Below are 15,987 nucleotides of genomic sequence, written 5' to 3' on the forward strand. Positions count from 1 at the left end.
TTCCAAGAGTAATGTGGATATTCTCTCAGTCACCACTCACACAGAGCACTCAATGAGAAGCACTGGGGAACCTTCATGGTCTAAAGAGTATCTCTGGTTGATGCAGGAATGGGAAACAGGCTACTGGTTCACTAGTTCCTTTCTTGTTTCTGTATAACTTCTTGGGTTTTTAAACCAACCCCAGCATCACAGTGTTAATTTGAACAAAACCAAAGCATGTAGGAAGTCATGTCATAATCCTGGCCTTGAGCTCAAACACATCCTTGAAATCAGTTACATATTTCTGGTCACCATTCTTATTAAATGTTTCTTCCCATGTTGTCTTCTGCTGGTGGCTGAAAAACATCTCCTAAATTCAGGGCTAAATTTCTTGTTCTGTAATACCAATGGTTTTCCCCTCTCACATGCACAGTCCCCAGAAGTATCAGCAGAGAGCAATCTTTGCTTTCAGTCAGGCAGGCTGAACATAGCCTAGTTTCCCTTCTCCTGTGAATTCCCCCTCTCCCTGCAGCCCCCCTCTGCACCAAGGTGAGCACTCATCCCTCAAGGAAGGCACAGGTGGCAAAGCTCACGTGTGACTGGATCCCAGAGAAAGTCTTGCCTATGTCCTGTGAGATGGCATTAGTAGTTTACTGTCACTGCCAGAGGTATGTCACCTGCCACAGCACAGGATCACTTCACTAAGGGAATCCTTTTCCTCATCTGTCATTTTCCATCTAACATGCTGCCACCTGGAAGCAGAAATGCCTTGGTCTCTAAGTACCTGCTACATTCCACTCTTTGATCTGTGATGCTTCAGGCAATTTCTACCAAGTCTCAAAGTCAGGCAATTCTTCCTGTATAAGTGGTCTCATTTTCCTCTGCACTGACCATGCTTCTAGCATCAATAACTCACCCTTCTACTTCATACCAAGTCATAAAATCAACTGCAACAGCAGGAATACACTAGGAGCTTCACCACAGTCTGATAAACCTCATTTGAGCATACCACAGTTTTTTTTTCCCCTCACCTAACTCCTAGGCAACCCAACTACAGACATTTTAATCTAGACTTGCATCTTATCTCTAGCTTATTCAGTAATTTCTCACATGTCACTGAAGTCCACAAAGTCTAGACCAGCATTTTGTTCTATCTCTTCCAATTTCCAGGCCACTTAATTACTTTCATACACACTATCAGATCACATTGTGAATGACAAAAAAGCCCAGCAAACCCTGCCTGGATCACTGTGTTTAATATTCTTTATCCATAAGGACACTAGATATGTAATTTCTTCTCTCAGCTCTTGCAGATGCCTGAGAAATAATTTTAATACTATGTGCACTACATTTTCTAATTTTTGCTTATTTATACATTTCCATCACCAAACACTCCTGCCCATGAGATTTTTGTCTTTATATCCCCATTCACTGTGCCTTTTATTTATGTATTAGGAAAAGCATTTATTTACTTTTGAGAAGTATGTGCATGATTTCCCCCCCTTTCTTTTTTTAACTTTATGAAAAACAGACATGATGGTTTTATGGTTTTTACATTGTTATTAAAACAGTTAAAGAAACTAAGGAAAGGCCACTGTCTTCACATTATTTCCACTCAAAGATGGCATTTAAAGTGACTTACAGAAACACTAGCTTCCACTTAGAAAACTACAGCTAATTTACTTAATTAGCCGGGAAGAATCTCTTTCTGCAGATAAGCAAAGCTTACTTGAAACATCACTGTACCTATAAATTAGTGATGATTAATCATCAAGTTGAGATAGTAAAACCATTCAGAAACATACATTATTGAAGAATGCAGCAAAAAAAGGTCTCACAAATAAGAACCAAAATTAAGAAATCAAATACCTGCACACCTACTTCTATTCACAAAGTTTATATGAAAGTAGTAACATGTAATACATGTGGTAACACTTACCACTTGTCTTAAAGGTGAAGAGACTTGCAGACAAGGGTCCCCTGCAGAGAACAAAAGATGATGTTTTGCAGTACCCAGCGAGAAAAATTGAAACAAACTGTCTTCGATTTATTATTCTTGTCTGCCACTGAAACCTGTGCATATGCGCCTGAACAAGCACTTAATGATAAACACATCCTGCCAGCAAGTTGCAGTGCTTGCAGTAGAAACACCTTCTCAAATGAAATCAAGTCCAGAGATACTGGGTTAGACTTTCAAACAAACATTTACCCAGCAAAATACAAGTCTTCATTGAAATGCTTTCTTTTCAAATTAAGCTAATTATAGTCACACAAACCAATCTCCTGTGATTGCTTTCATTTGTGGGACTTGAGATACAATGACAAGCTACACTCTTTCCCTGAAACTGAAAAGCTGCCATTAAATTACTGTTTTTCCACAGACCAGTAGGAATTTATAGCCAAGAAGGTAAGAACTCCTTGCAGAATTTGGAAAATGAAAATTTCTGGTCTAGAGATGAAAGATATTTGGTAAAACAATTACAGTGCAACAAAAGTGTGAGAAACTTAGAGAAGAGAACCTGTCCAGGGAACATGAGCTGCAATTAATCCCAGAATGAGAGACTGCCAAGACCTAAGGTGCTAAAGATAAGGAAATTATCAGACATACACTTACACTTTTGAGGTGACATTGTTAGCCAGGGACCCTTCATAGTATGGAATGCCCTTGCTGATTACAACATTAATTTGACCACCCAGAGTATTCGACACGACGCCTGCGTGAACACCAGCCATACAAAGTGATGATGACTTGAAGAAGGGAGGGAAAGAAAAAATTTCATACTACTAAGTGAATAAATTAAACACCACATCATATATTGTAAATGCTACACTGTCTTTGTTATTATTACATTAAAATACTATTCTTAGTTAACTGTTATCTTGGTTATTTAGAAACCATTCATTTTTATTTATTATTGAATTTATAAAAACACAAGAAGAGGGCCCTACATTTCACTGTGTCCTCACCCAGATGTATTAAGAATGTAACTGTTGTAATTAAATAACCTCGAACCAACACCAAGGTGAATCAGTCTGAAAAAGCCAACCAGGCTCAGCCTACAATAAATTATATTAGACAACAAAATACGTAAATACATAGAAAACCTTTTAATAGAAAGGGGTGAGGCACCGCAGATTTTGTAGCTTTTAGCCAAGGGGTTGTATTTTTTATCATAACTTGTGGTTAAACATGGTTTAACCATCCAGCACTCTGATCCACGTAAAGCCACAGTAATACATGCATACAACTTATCCTAAACAAGTCAATTACCTATGTTGTACAAGTCAGTGATCAGTAATAAAAACTGATTTTGCAGGGGATCACGTTCTTGCCTTTTCTCCTTGGATGACAGAATCTACTAACAAATGTCACAGTGACACTTCCCTGGCTTGCAGGCTACAGGTGCCACAGTGAGCAGCACTCACTGCACCAATTCCATCAGGCTTGCACAGAGTAAGCTCACATCCAACAGGGCTGCGATCAACACAGCTCCCCTCTCCATTAAAGTAAGAGCATGGGATTCTGTAGGAGATGCAGCTCCCTGCTCACCAGATGTCAGCAGTAAGAGCTCCAAGCCCTCAAAGACTTTGAACATTAGGGTCACACAGAAAAGAATCAAGATTTTTTTAAAGAAGCAAACAGTTCCTGTACATCTGAAAGAGATGCATGAGAAACCTCAACCTTAAATTTGGTTTAAAGTGCTGGACAATTTCATTTTTTTCCACTTCTGGGAAATTCTCTCCCTTTTTTGAGTGATAAAGTATACAAAAAGAAAGTCACAGGGCATTTATTTCCTTAAGTTTCCTTAGGAAAAAGTTTCATTTTTCTCCATAGAAAACAATTATTCCAGATTTTGGCAAAAAAACTCCCAACAAGCAGAACTCCTACAGATGCTACGAATTTGTGAGGCAGAGAATCAATTTCATCTTGTTACTAGCTAAAAAGATTACCTTGCAGCCACTTAGTGAGGACTTACTGAGGACCACAACATGTAACACAATTACTCTGTGGTGACATTTTTACATGGGTGTGATTATTTAAGCAAGTAGCCTGGGATTTACAAATATTTGCGGAAAAAAAACCCAGACAGGGACATTTTAAGTATTTTAGTATTTAATACTAAAATCTTTGGTTACTAACATTTTTACATTGTCTTACCTCTGTGCTAGATCTAAGGGCTTATTAAATGAGTATATTTAGATAAAAACCAGGGACTTAATGTAATTTTTAGTAGACTGCTAGCAAAATTATAATCACTTAAAAATAAACAAAGTGAACATCCTCCCATCCTATGGCAATTCATTAATTGGCCTGCAAAGGCTTACACTGGAAAAATACTGTATAGGATTTTGCAGTGCCTTAAGTAAAGTACATTATTAAAGATGCTCACTACCAATTTATAGAACTACTGTTACAGTATTAAATTTGTTCTGCAAATTATTTTATAGCTGCTGAGCATAAACAGTATTTCATCTCTCAATTGTAACAAAAATTAAGATAGCCACTAAGACATTGCTGAAAGAGGCATTATGTTGTCAAAAACAAGAGGACATCATTAAAATAAACTGGTTCTTTCTTTATTTATCTCAAATTCCCAGCCTGAGAAAACCAACTGAAAGAAAACAGGAGGTAGAAAAAAACCTTACTCTTTTGATTGATCCACCCTTCTCTACAGGACTTATTGAAGTATTTGAGACTCCACTACACTACTCCACTTGGAGATGGCAACATCTGAAGCACCTGTCATTCAGCACCAGTGCTAAAAAATGAGTACCCTGTTACTCACTTTTAAGAGGTATGTGGTATTTTTACTTACATCTCTGTATCCATGAGGAATAGTGCCTGAAATATCAGCAAAAGGAATCACACATCCAGCTGGACAATACTTACTGAAAGAGAACAAAATATCAAGTCAGGATTTGTATGCACCTACAACTCTTAACTGTTATAAAAAAGTTATGGTTTTGATTTACAACACTCTGCTCTTTAGGTATCACTATGTAATGATATCTCCTAACTGAAGACCTATCAAACCAGACCAAAAATACAAAAGTGCACAACAGGAGAACAGACATTTGAAAATGTTTTAAAATAAGTCTCAACTGAAAGTACACTTTCAGTCTCAATATGATGAGCTAATAATGCCAGCATTTTATAGTATGAATACTACATGGCTCCTGTAAATCCAAAGTCAGATAAGGAACAATATTAATGAATTTTATTTATGAACTAGAGACCTGCATATCTATTTGTTTTGCACCCTTAAATAAAGCATCTGAAAAGTATTGCTATTTTTAGCAGCTTTTGGCAATGCTTTGATCATAAAAAACTGGCCAAATTACCACTAGCTCATAAAAAGCAAGAGGCAAGACACCAGCACCACCGACGCAAGCCTGTGTTCATGTTCTAGGGCCATTTCATACTGCACACATGAAAATTATTATATCTTCAAGAGCTAAAAGTAAAGTGGAGTAAACTCATCAACATTTTCACCACAGCTCAGCAACAGCTGAAGCAATGATGTAGGTTCCACGAAAACAGGGGGATTCAGAGACTATGTCACATGTTGACTAAGGCCAGAACCTACAACTAGAGCCATATTTTGGAACCTGGGAAAATGAAGGAGAAATGCAAAGGTTGCGCTTTGAAATGTTTCAGGTTGCCACAGCTTAAGTTCTCCAAAAAGCGAGCTTAGATACTTCACAATACTCTGCAGCTTTAAACATTGGCCTTGCTTTAGATGGAAATGGGGAAGGAGACAACAGGGAAATGACACATTTTCCCCTTCAGAATGTACAGCATTCTGTGTCTCCACAGAACCTCATTAATGAGCACCAAACTGTGAAATGGGTTTGCAATTTCTAACACATGTCATCATTTAGTGCTCCTTAGGTAACTGTAATACAAATTTCAGTAATTAAGTTGTGTGCCTGCTATAATATATTTATAAAAGCAATATTCTATGAAAATGCGATATTAACTCCTATGTGTTAGCGCAAATTAACGAGGTTCTACTGTATACTGCATATAAATAACACAAATGGGAGAGACAGGAGGAGGAAGGAGGAGTGCAAATGTCAAAATTCTTCAGCTCTAACCCTAATTAGTTTGTGTCTTAAGTTCTCTGGGTGGCCAATTTTCAAGCTGCATCAGAATATGTAACAAAGCAAAGTAGAAACATTAAAATTACTTCATTAAAGAGACTGGGAGGGAAACAGGTAAAAATCAGTCTTACTTGAATTCTGGTTCCGAAAAGTGACTTGCATTGTCTAAACAGGTAATTAAGTCTGGAAAGAAAAAATGTAAGTCAAAAGGATGATAAAGACAAGAAGCTTGAATATGCTTTTTAAAGTGCACAAATACACACATTTGAGCCTCTGAGACTTAACAAAAAGTCTCAGAATGAAAAAACCACATTCCTACTACATTTTCTTGCAGCGGATTTTGTATTACAGTAGAACCTTGCTAATTTGTTTAAGTAATGGGAAATCTACTGAGAATATGACACAATACTACAAAATTTCATTTTCTGTGCAGCTTAATTTTAATTTATAGCTATATTTCAGAGATAAATCAGAGACAGAAACATATGCTCTTTTCACAAAATTAAATTAATAAGCTAAAGAGGCCTGTGTTTTCATCATTTAATGGTTCTGCAGTGCTGAACACAAGCACCACAGAGAACAAATGTATTGAATGCTGTGTTCAGCATGTGTTATCATCCATGACTGATACCACAAATTTCGTGCTTGTGTTTGCTGTGCATCAACACATACAGTCCAAAATACAGAGAGGAAAGCATGGAAAATCCTACAAAATTAAAAACTGAAACTCTTTATCTGCTCTTCTTAGAATAACTTCCAGATAGGGCTTTTGCCTTCTGAGGCAGTTGCTGCTGCTCCTTCATTTCCTTGAAGACCACATATATCACTCACCTTTACAATGAGTGGGAGGAGAGGCAAAACAAATACAGCAACCTCTTTCAGAGGCTTAAAAGAACCAAAACTGGGTGAAAAAACCAAGAAAAAGACAAAAAACTAGTCAGCAGAATATGTCATTAAAGAGCTAAGTACAGGAGTACAGGGAGTACAGGAGGCTGCTACGGAAATAAAAAGTTCCACAAGGTTAGTCTGTGTAAAATATATACAGTTTGATAAGAAAACTCGTTAGCTATCTGCCACCTTAACTACTGCCTGAAAAAAAGCATTTTGTCCTGAATCTGAAGCAATTCTTTCATTTATAACAGACAACTGACATTTTTACTCTGCTGTTCAAGGTAAGCATTGATACCATTTCTTTAGAAGTACAGCAACTTTCGGGTAGGCAGTCAAATTTCCTACATGGAAGTATCATGAAAAATGTACTAAATTTTTAGAAGTTAATTTGTAAGAATGTGGGAGTAAATGAATTGGTTCAGTGTTTTTACTCAACAGCTCTAATTCTGCCAGGAGAGAAAAATTACCAAATAATTATAAATACCTGATTTGTCTGTGGTCGAATAAGCTGCAAGAAATCCACGTCCAGAAGTGTGAATTCCACTCATGAACTGTACTGTGGCTTCATTACTTTTTGAAGTAATTAAACCACCCATTTGAAAGCCAAACCCACAGTATTTTCCTGTGGAGAGAAGGAGGAGAACAAATATTGACCCAATAATAAGCATCTTATTCAATTTCCAGCCTCTTATTTCATCTGCAGTGTAGGCTCACATTAGTTCTGGTGTATACTCAAAAGCAAATACATGAGAATGACACTAAATAATGTGCTTAGTGACCATTTAAAGCAAATGGCAGACTGTGAGTTCCACATTAGTTTTGTCACTGTCAAAGGTCTTGCATACCCCAATACCTGCAGATAAATGTGACCTTATCCCATTCACCTCTAGCCATGCATAACCTCCTTCAGAGGTTCAAAGAATGTGAGGAATCTCACAAGGAAAAGGATCAAGTTAGGACAATGAGAAGCATCTACAGAAGCAAATGAGAAAAAAGCCCTCCTTTTCCCAAAGTTGCTGGAGCACTGCTTCCTCATAGACTCTTCCATGGTTTCTGTCACATACTTTCCCTAATTCTGGACATCAACAGGCACAGCTCACTGCATTTCAGCAGTATCATACATATATCATATCACATCATGTCATGCCATAGGTAAGCACTACTAAGATACATTACCAGTTAGTTCACTTCCTATTTTGTCACACCTAAAAAATACAACGAAGTTTCTGTAGCTGGGTGCTTCTCTTGCTATACAAAATGAACAAAAATAACACAATATCAACTGCTGGAGTCCACAGATATTGAAAGTATTTGCCCTATGAAGTTCTAGAATTGATACCAAGTCACATTAATGGATAAATGGCTGTTAAACAGGCCCCAGTCAATATGGAATTCTCCAGTCCTACTAACTAGAAGCTTTAGTAAAGATACTGACCAGTTAATTAACTTGTTTAGAAAAAAATCTGTTCTACAGGCTACCATGATCATTCAATCTTGTAGAAACCATCTATAACCCTATTTAAGATTCTGCAGTGGATAATCAAAGTGACTAATCATCAGCAGGAAATGACACTGCCTCTGTTTCAGCTCATCATTCCACTTGCTTTCCTCATAATGAGTATGTTATCATATAGCAGAAAAAGAGGCAAGACTCCTTTCTCAAATAAAGGCAAATTACCATACTAATGTAGAGGAAGTGGAGTAACATGGTCCTGCAGGAATAGCTCTTAACAAATATAATACAAAATAAATATAATATGTATGTCAATTTCCTTTAAAAAGTGAACTGCACTCCCAAACACTATCAAAATAATTTTAAAAATTATAGAAGTTAAAATACAAATTCCTATAATTATTCAGACCTTTCTAGATGTTGCTTATTCAGTTTTTTTTTTTTAACAAAGCAAGGGTATCTTCTAATAAAAAACCAGAAAAGCTTTTATTTTTTAAGGTTTTTTTCAGCCATTGGATCTTGTTACATGAGTGACCACCATGAGACTCCTCTCAAAACAGCATTTATCCCCTTCTTTAGGCAAATACACAGTGCAAGCCATTTAAATCCAGCTTGGATAAACTCTCCAGTGCTGCACTTTATGGTTCACGGCAAGGCATACTTTTGAGACTAAATAATTATAAATAATTTTTCTAACTCTTCCCTGATTTTTGTCAATCTTTTAAAGAGCAAGCACTAGGAAGTGAAAAAGCATGACTGCAGTAAGACCTCTGTCAGCTGTGTGTGCAGAAGATGTAATATTGCTATTTTGTATGTACTTATGCATTGAAGGATCTCAAGTGCTTTTGTACAGCTACAATACACCAGGAGAGGGAACTCCCATGTCTTAAATAAGTACATCTAACTGCAGATGCACAGTGATTTGACTGTATTGAAATCTTATAAACTCCTCTAGATCTTACTTACACTAGAGACAAACCTAACACTGAGCATTTGAATCTTCTTTTGATTTCTTCATACTCAACAGGTTTGGAATAAACACTAGCCCTTAAACACTTCATTAGAAACCCTCTCTGTTTATCAATGAACCCACTAACAATTTATTTTTTAATCTAATCAGCCAGCTTTTAAGTAATTTTGGGTTAAAAAAGGTATGACTGAATTTCACATTTTATGTAAAACAAGTATTTTAATGTTAGACCATGTCAGTAGTCTTAAATGGAAAATCATGACAAGTCCAGATTTCTCCCCCAAAAATTCAAGTCACTGTTTAATCTCTCCAGTGTCTGTTGCTTCAAACACAAAAAAAACCCCAAACCCTGCCTCATCTGTATTTGCCACTGTTAACATCTCTGTTTGTCCTGTGATTTAATTTATTAAGAGCAGAACAACACACACATTTCCCCAACATACTGTGCTGCTACACCAGCAGGCCACAGCTGAAAAGCCAGGGAAACAAATGAAGCAAGAATTTACTCGAACCCATTAAGTCCCTTGTAAAACTGAGTAATAGACTTATCAGAACTTGACGTTCCTTGCCATTTAAGGTATTCAATGTTTCCTATTTTAGACCAAGTCTGGCTCAACAGTTCCAAGCACATACTTATTTTCACACACACTTACCTAGGTAACAGTTGGAAAAGAGGGTTAATAAACCTTACACTCCACTAGCCTCTTTAGAAAAAGAGTCAATTTAGTGGGATCAGCATTTGAATTGCACAAAAACAGTCTCAGTGAAGTAAATTTTTTTCTCCCTCTCCAAATTAAAGCTTTAGGAAAGAAAATAAAGTTCATCTGCATAATAAGAGCTAATTTTAGAAAAAGAAGAATGACAATTCATTTTGAATTTTATGCAAAGTAACCATAAGAGTCTAAATACCCTACATATACCTTGATGTAGATGACAACATCACACTGCTATTTGAAAAAAACTCACTGACTTCTGGTCGTGAAATTCCCCTGAAGAGAACAAAAACTAAGAACATTGTCAGAGGATGGAAGATATATTTTGAAACCTGTCATCCTTTAACACCACCAAGATGAACAGCAATACATATATATATATATATATATGTATTTATTTGCACCTTTTTTTTTAATGAAGATGCTTCTAGTTTTACAGTCCCCTCTTCACGGCTTACAAGAACTTTGCAAGCTACTAGGAAATGTCAGAGGCAAAAAAACCACATTGCAGTGGAGCTTCCTTTGAGAATCTCAAGAATCAAATATTATTACAGGATCTGTGTTGCATTTATGATGCAGCTGCCGTTAAAAAGTACGAACAGTAAACCTGAGTTCTACACAAGACAGCAGTTGTCAAATAGTGACAATTAAAGCTCCTACCTATCTCTGTCCTGTTGGGGCCAATGCCATTATGAACTCTCAGGTAACTGGAATGACAGGAATCAGAGTCATCAATATCAAAATCACCAAACTTGAGCTGAACTCGCTGCCCAGGCTTCACACGGATCTCCCACTCACACACGGTGCTGTTGGGAGAGGTCCGGGGGTAGTTTATGGAGGTCAGGGTCCCACTCTCAGGGCCCAGCACAGTGTGTCCACACCCATCACCTAGGAAAGAACAGAGAGAAATCAGCTCCCACATTCATCCCCAAAGCCTCACATCACACCCCCCACATCACTACCAACCACACCTCAAGAAAACTCCAAGGTAACTCACATGCAGATAACAGCAACAGTGACAAATACCACTCAACTACCAAACTGCTTTTGCTTAGCTTAGCATCACAGGTGACCAGAAAGCTGCTACAACTTCCTCAGTGAGGTGGAAAGTGATCCATAATCACTTAAAAACCAGCATGGACAGTACAGGAAGTGTCCCTGCTATTTCATATTTCCTGAACACTTCAGTACAGAAGGAAACAGGTGCTGAAAAGGACAGAGAAACCTGATAATAAAACCAAAGCACATTGCTTTACTGAGCTACTGTACTCACAACACAATGAAAAACAAGTACAAAGCCACTGGACAGCAAATAAAATACAGCATAATAAATACAGCTCTGACCACTACCAAACTGCAAATACTTTGTTTTCTACTGTACCACTATTGTAATCCTTCAATTCACTCTTATTTAGAGAACATATTCAATTTTTCGGAATTTGCCATGACTCCAACCTGAAGCCTTCTACCTAACTTTTGAGTATTAATTTTAAACAGTAATAACAGTACTAAAACTAATTCATTTAACAAATGGAAAACAATAGCAGAAATTGTGTATTGTCAATATTAAATTATAAAGAGCAAACTAATAAATTCAATTATTCAATAGCTAGACATGCATTTCACCCAGTATGTAGCACAAAAAGTGTAAGAATTTCTGTGCTTTAGAAATTTCTGTGGTTTAGAAATGCGAATGTTCTTAGAGTAACATTCACAATGATCACCATGATTCTTATTGACAAAAATTTGTTTTGGCAGCTAAGAGTGTTTCATATTACACAATAATATGTGCAGTTCCTCTACTAAATACAAAAACGTAAGCTGAGCTTTAGATACAAAAACTGTACACATATTTAAGAAATTTAACTAAATTTCAAAATTCTTAAATGCATTACATGTGAGACTGAGTGGAAAAGTAAGTCCAATGCACTGAAGTGATGTGGAAAAAACAAACCCCTGTGATTAATTTAACTAGGTCTGATTAATTTGTTTGCAAACACAACTAATTTTTGCTAACAAAAACTACTGTCCTTATAATCTGAGCACATTGAAAGATAGCTGCATGTTATAAAAGCTAAAGTACTGCTAGTATAAACAGAATCATAAATGGATGCAGATGCAAACTGCAGCTGTTTATCTTGCTAGCAGTCTGGAATGAAAATGATACATCCTTGGAAAAAATAACTGGAATATCTGCTTAGTAAAATCAAAACTTGTATTTGTGAAGCTGTTCTTCAGCCATGTTTTCATTAATGCAATTTGCCTTAAAACACTTTGTTCTATCCCATGGTAAATATTTCCATTTGGATGACAGCTGATCAATTACTCTAAGTTAGAGTTTTTCTAACACAAGACACCATTGTTCAACATTACAAAAAGGTAACCTAAACTGCATGTTCTATATATCACTATAATCCTGGTTTCTTTCAAAAGGCATGTTATAAACCTAAGAAAAGTGAAAGCTTTATTATGCAGAGCCTGTATGGTCTTGGTTTATTAGCTACTAAGCATTCAAATGTCAGATTTTTGATCAGTCTTAATATGCTAACACACTTAACAATAAAGGATTCCTTTTCTAGTAAAATTGCTTTTCACAAGCAAATACTCACACACATTACAAAATGCATGGAATTTATTAGATTAACAACAACAAAAACAACAAATATATTCATGGTGATACATGGGGTTAGCATTTCAAAACTCTTTATATTGCAGATATAAAAATAATTATCAACACAAGCAGCAGTCAGTTCTAGGTTATGTCCTAAACAAAAGCAATGAGCCATTAACCAGTTCTGTGTTTTTCCTGTCCCGTGATGGCGTAAGCAACTGCTTATTCATTCACAGATTGAAAATACTCTGCAAATACACTGACACAGTGGCCTTTTGACTATGAAGTCATAGTAGCATTCTCTTGTATGGGCAGATACACTGTTCTGAGTGCATTTTAAGGAAAATAAAAATCCTTGCATGAACTATAATGCTCAGAAGTTAATTAGTTCTCATTTCAATAGGCCTGTTATTGCAATGCAGTCACCACACGAATACTATTTCTTAAAACCAGGAATACCAATAATGCACATGAGCCTGTATCTTCGATTCTTCCCCACCTTCTTGTATCTTAAGCCTGTGCTGCTGGAAATCAAAGACAAAGGAAAGCCTGTGTCTCCTCTTTGACCCAAAATGTATTTAAGCTGTAAACTTCTCCAGTTAAAACTAGAAAAGATCATGCCTATCATTCATTTAAACACTTCTCTCTGCTAGCTTCCTGTTCAGCTGTCTCAAGCATGAAACAATACCTGCACTGTGCATGATGAACAGCGCACAGCTTTCTGATGAGAAAAGCAAAAGAACTCCAAAAGAACTAAACACATTTAGGTGAGAAAATGCAAATAAAATATTTTAAGTTTTAAAAATTGGGACTTTTCTTCTAAAGACACATCACTAAAAAATGACAATATTACCTCTTGTAGTTTGGAACAATGTCTTGTTTCCCATGGCTAGAGAGAAAAACTTTCTAATTTGCTTCACACAATTTAATGGAAACGTCAATCTCAAACCTCCCTTTTTGTTGTAGGCTTTCTTAAAAACATGAGAGGAAAAATATTCCTCTATCCATATTAAAGAACCTGCCATCAAATCATACTAGAAAGGAAAGGAAAAACAATTGTGCTGAACTGCAGCATCTTAGTATGAAGCTGATTTTTAAAAGTAGTTTATTCTGAATGGACATTTTAGATCTTTTTATTGTATTTCACTTAGTGATAACAGAAATGCCAGACACTTCATGCCTGAAGAATCTGAAGATTACATGGCATATACAGACTGCCAAGGGCAGCAGCATCACTTATGAGCTATTTGGAAAATTTTAAAAATCACACTTCCAGTGAAACTTGCAGAACTAGGAACCCACATGTTGCTGTATTGGTACTATAAAAGGGCAGTTCTTGAGCCTCTCCATGTAACATGGTGCTTCATTATTTCTGTCACACTTCTTTAAACATCACTGATGAACTCCAGAGACACATACACACATCCAGCATCAAGGGAGCAATCTGCAATACTCAGTAATTTCTCCAAGAAAAAGTACAATTCTTTTCACTTTAGCAGCATATATACGACAGCAGTCACTTTGTTCATCCTCAAGTCATTAAGTGGCAGAGAACCTTTTGCTTCTGTTAACCTCTGAGAGTGGAATATCTAAGAACACATAGAAGACAGACATCAATTCCCTAACCAATTATTCCTCTCTTGTCAGTACACAGATGAACAAGTCTGCTTTCTTTCAGACTTCCTTCTCACACCACAGGCCTCCTACACTTGCAGGATAGATAAGGCCCTTTGTAGAAGGCACCATATCACTGGTGGGCACATATCACACCTGACATGAGGAGGGGCTGCAGATGTCCATCCTATCTCACATGTGCCGGGGACCAAGTTCACAGCAAAGAGGAAAAGTTCAGCTCTTCACCAAAAGCTGTTAGAAACAGGGGGACCTCTTAAGCAGTTGGCAGAGAAAGGCAGATTGCTGCCATCAGGAGAAGGATCCACCTCCTCTGCAGGCAGCTCTGAATGCAGCCTGGATGCACCCTCCTGACAGAATTCATATGATCCCTGGGCCATGGCATACTGATGTCTGATGCAATCATGCAGATGGTTAAAAACAATTTCTTAGAGCCAAGTTCTTTACATCAACAAAATACAGGTCTCTGACCAACATAAACATACCAAATCCACAGGATTTTGATACATGAAGAAAATGTGGAATTTAACAAAATGAAAAAATACTGAACACGCAGGAGTGGGTGCTAAGTTATTAATACCCACAAAAAAAAATAACTATGCTTTATAATTGTGGAAGTCAATTAATCAGAACTTTTCCCCCAGGAGAACAGCTGCTGTTAGTGACTGCTAAATTTGTTCTCACTATCAAAACATGTTTAAAATAATTTTTTAGATCAGTGAATACTTTCCCATTCCTTACTTGGAGAAGAGTGAATGATAAAGACATTAGACAGTTCAATATTATAACCTATAAAGCATAGCTGATACATATCAAAACACCAATCTCAATTTCAACACGTGGCACCACCTTTTGAACAGACTCAATTTAACCAGTGGGTTTCCTGAGAAGATTTTACATGTATAAGCTATTATTTTATGTATGTTTGTGACTAAATGTTGGATGTAATTGAAACTTTTTTAACTAAGCACAGATAGAACCAAAACTGTAAGAGTCATGTAAGCAAAAAAAAAGATGTTTTAAAACATTCATTTTAACTTCAAATACACAACTCTTTCTGATTCAATGCATTACTATAATTTCTCCTCTTCTGCTTAGCTTCTGTGCTATGCATTTCCCTACTTTTTCTCAGCATACCACTAAAAGACGCTGCATCTGCTTTTTGCTTTTCTCAGCATGGGCAACAAAATTTACACAAAGACCAAAAGAGTTCCACAAATAAGAAACACTGAGGAATTAAATCACAGAGACATCAAATTCTAAATAGCTTTTTCAAGTATTTTCAAATGCCCTTATTTGTGTCCTCCAAACTCACTGCTGTTTTCACCAAATTCCATAGAGTGATGTTCTTCAGGAAGGAATCTGTTCCACTGTCAGAATTAATTTTCTTAACAAGCCAGCAAGCACACAGTCCACTTTGATCTTAATGCCATTTACTTGCCTCAGTAAGACACTGGTTTGGGCATTTCATCCCACTACAGATGTTTCACAACATAAAATACCCCACACTGCCACAAACAAGGCCACAGCTCAATAAACACTTGAAGGCACTTTAAATTAGCACAGCCACAGACAAAAGCAAGCCTTGTCTGCGTCTCACTTTTGGCCACATGTTCTCACACCCTTCCTGGTA

General features: G+C 36.8%; 1 protein-coding gene across 3 annotated transcripts in view; it reads right to left on the reverse strand.

The window, feature by feature from the left end:
• Positions 1 to 15,987, reverse strand: part of DCBLD2 (discoidin, CUB and LCCL domain containing 2) — a 54,938-nt gene that overhangs the window by 27,509 nt on the left and 11,442 nt on the right. For 2 of the 3 annotated variants that reach the window (XM_053935668.1, XM_053935667.1), the window contains exons 2-7: positions 10,772 to 10,999; positions 7,460 to 7,597; positions 6,216 to 6,267; positions 4,797 to 4,869; positions 2,594 to 2,727; positions 1,919 to 1,959 (exon numbers count right to left, since the gene is read on the reverse strand). In XM_053935668.1, coding sequence (XP_053791643.1) covers positions 1,919 to 1,959; positions 2,594 to 2,727; positions 4,797 to 4,869; positions 6,216 to 6,267; positions 7,460 to 7,597; positions 10,772 to 10,999 — 666 coding nt within the window. The remainder of the gene's footprint in view (positions 1 to 1,918; positions 1,960 to 2,593; positions 2,728 to 4,796; positions 4,870 to 6,215; positions 6,268 to 7,459; positions 7,598 to 10,771; positions 11,000 to 15,987) is intronic. The other variant, XM_053935669.1, reaches the window with a different exon arrangement.

This window comes from Vidua chalybeata, chromosome 2, assembly GCF_026979565.1.
Source record: "Vidua chalybeata isolate OUT-0048 chromosome 2, bVidCha1 merged haplotype, whole genome shotgun sequence".
Classification (NCBI taxonomy): domain Eukaryota; kingdom Metazoa; phylum Chordata; class Aves; order Passeriformes; family Viduidae; genus Vidua; species Vidua chalybeata.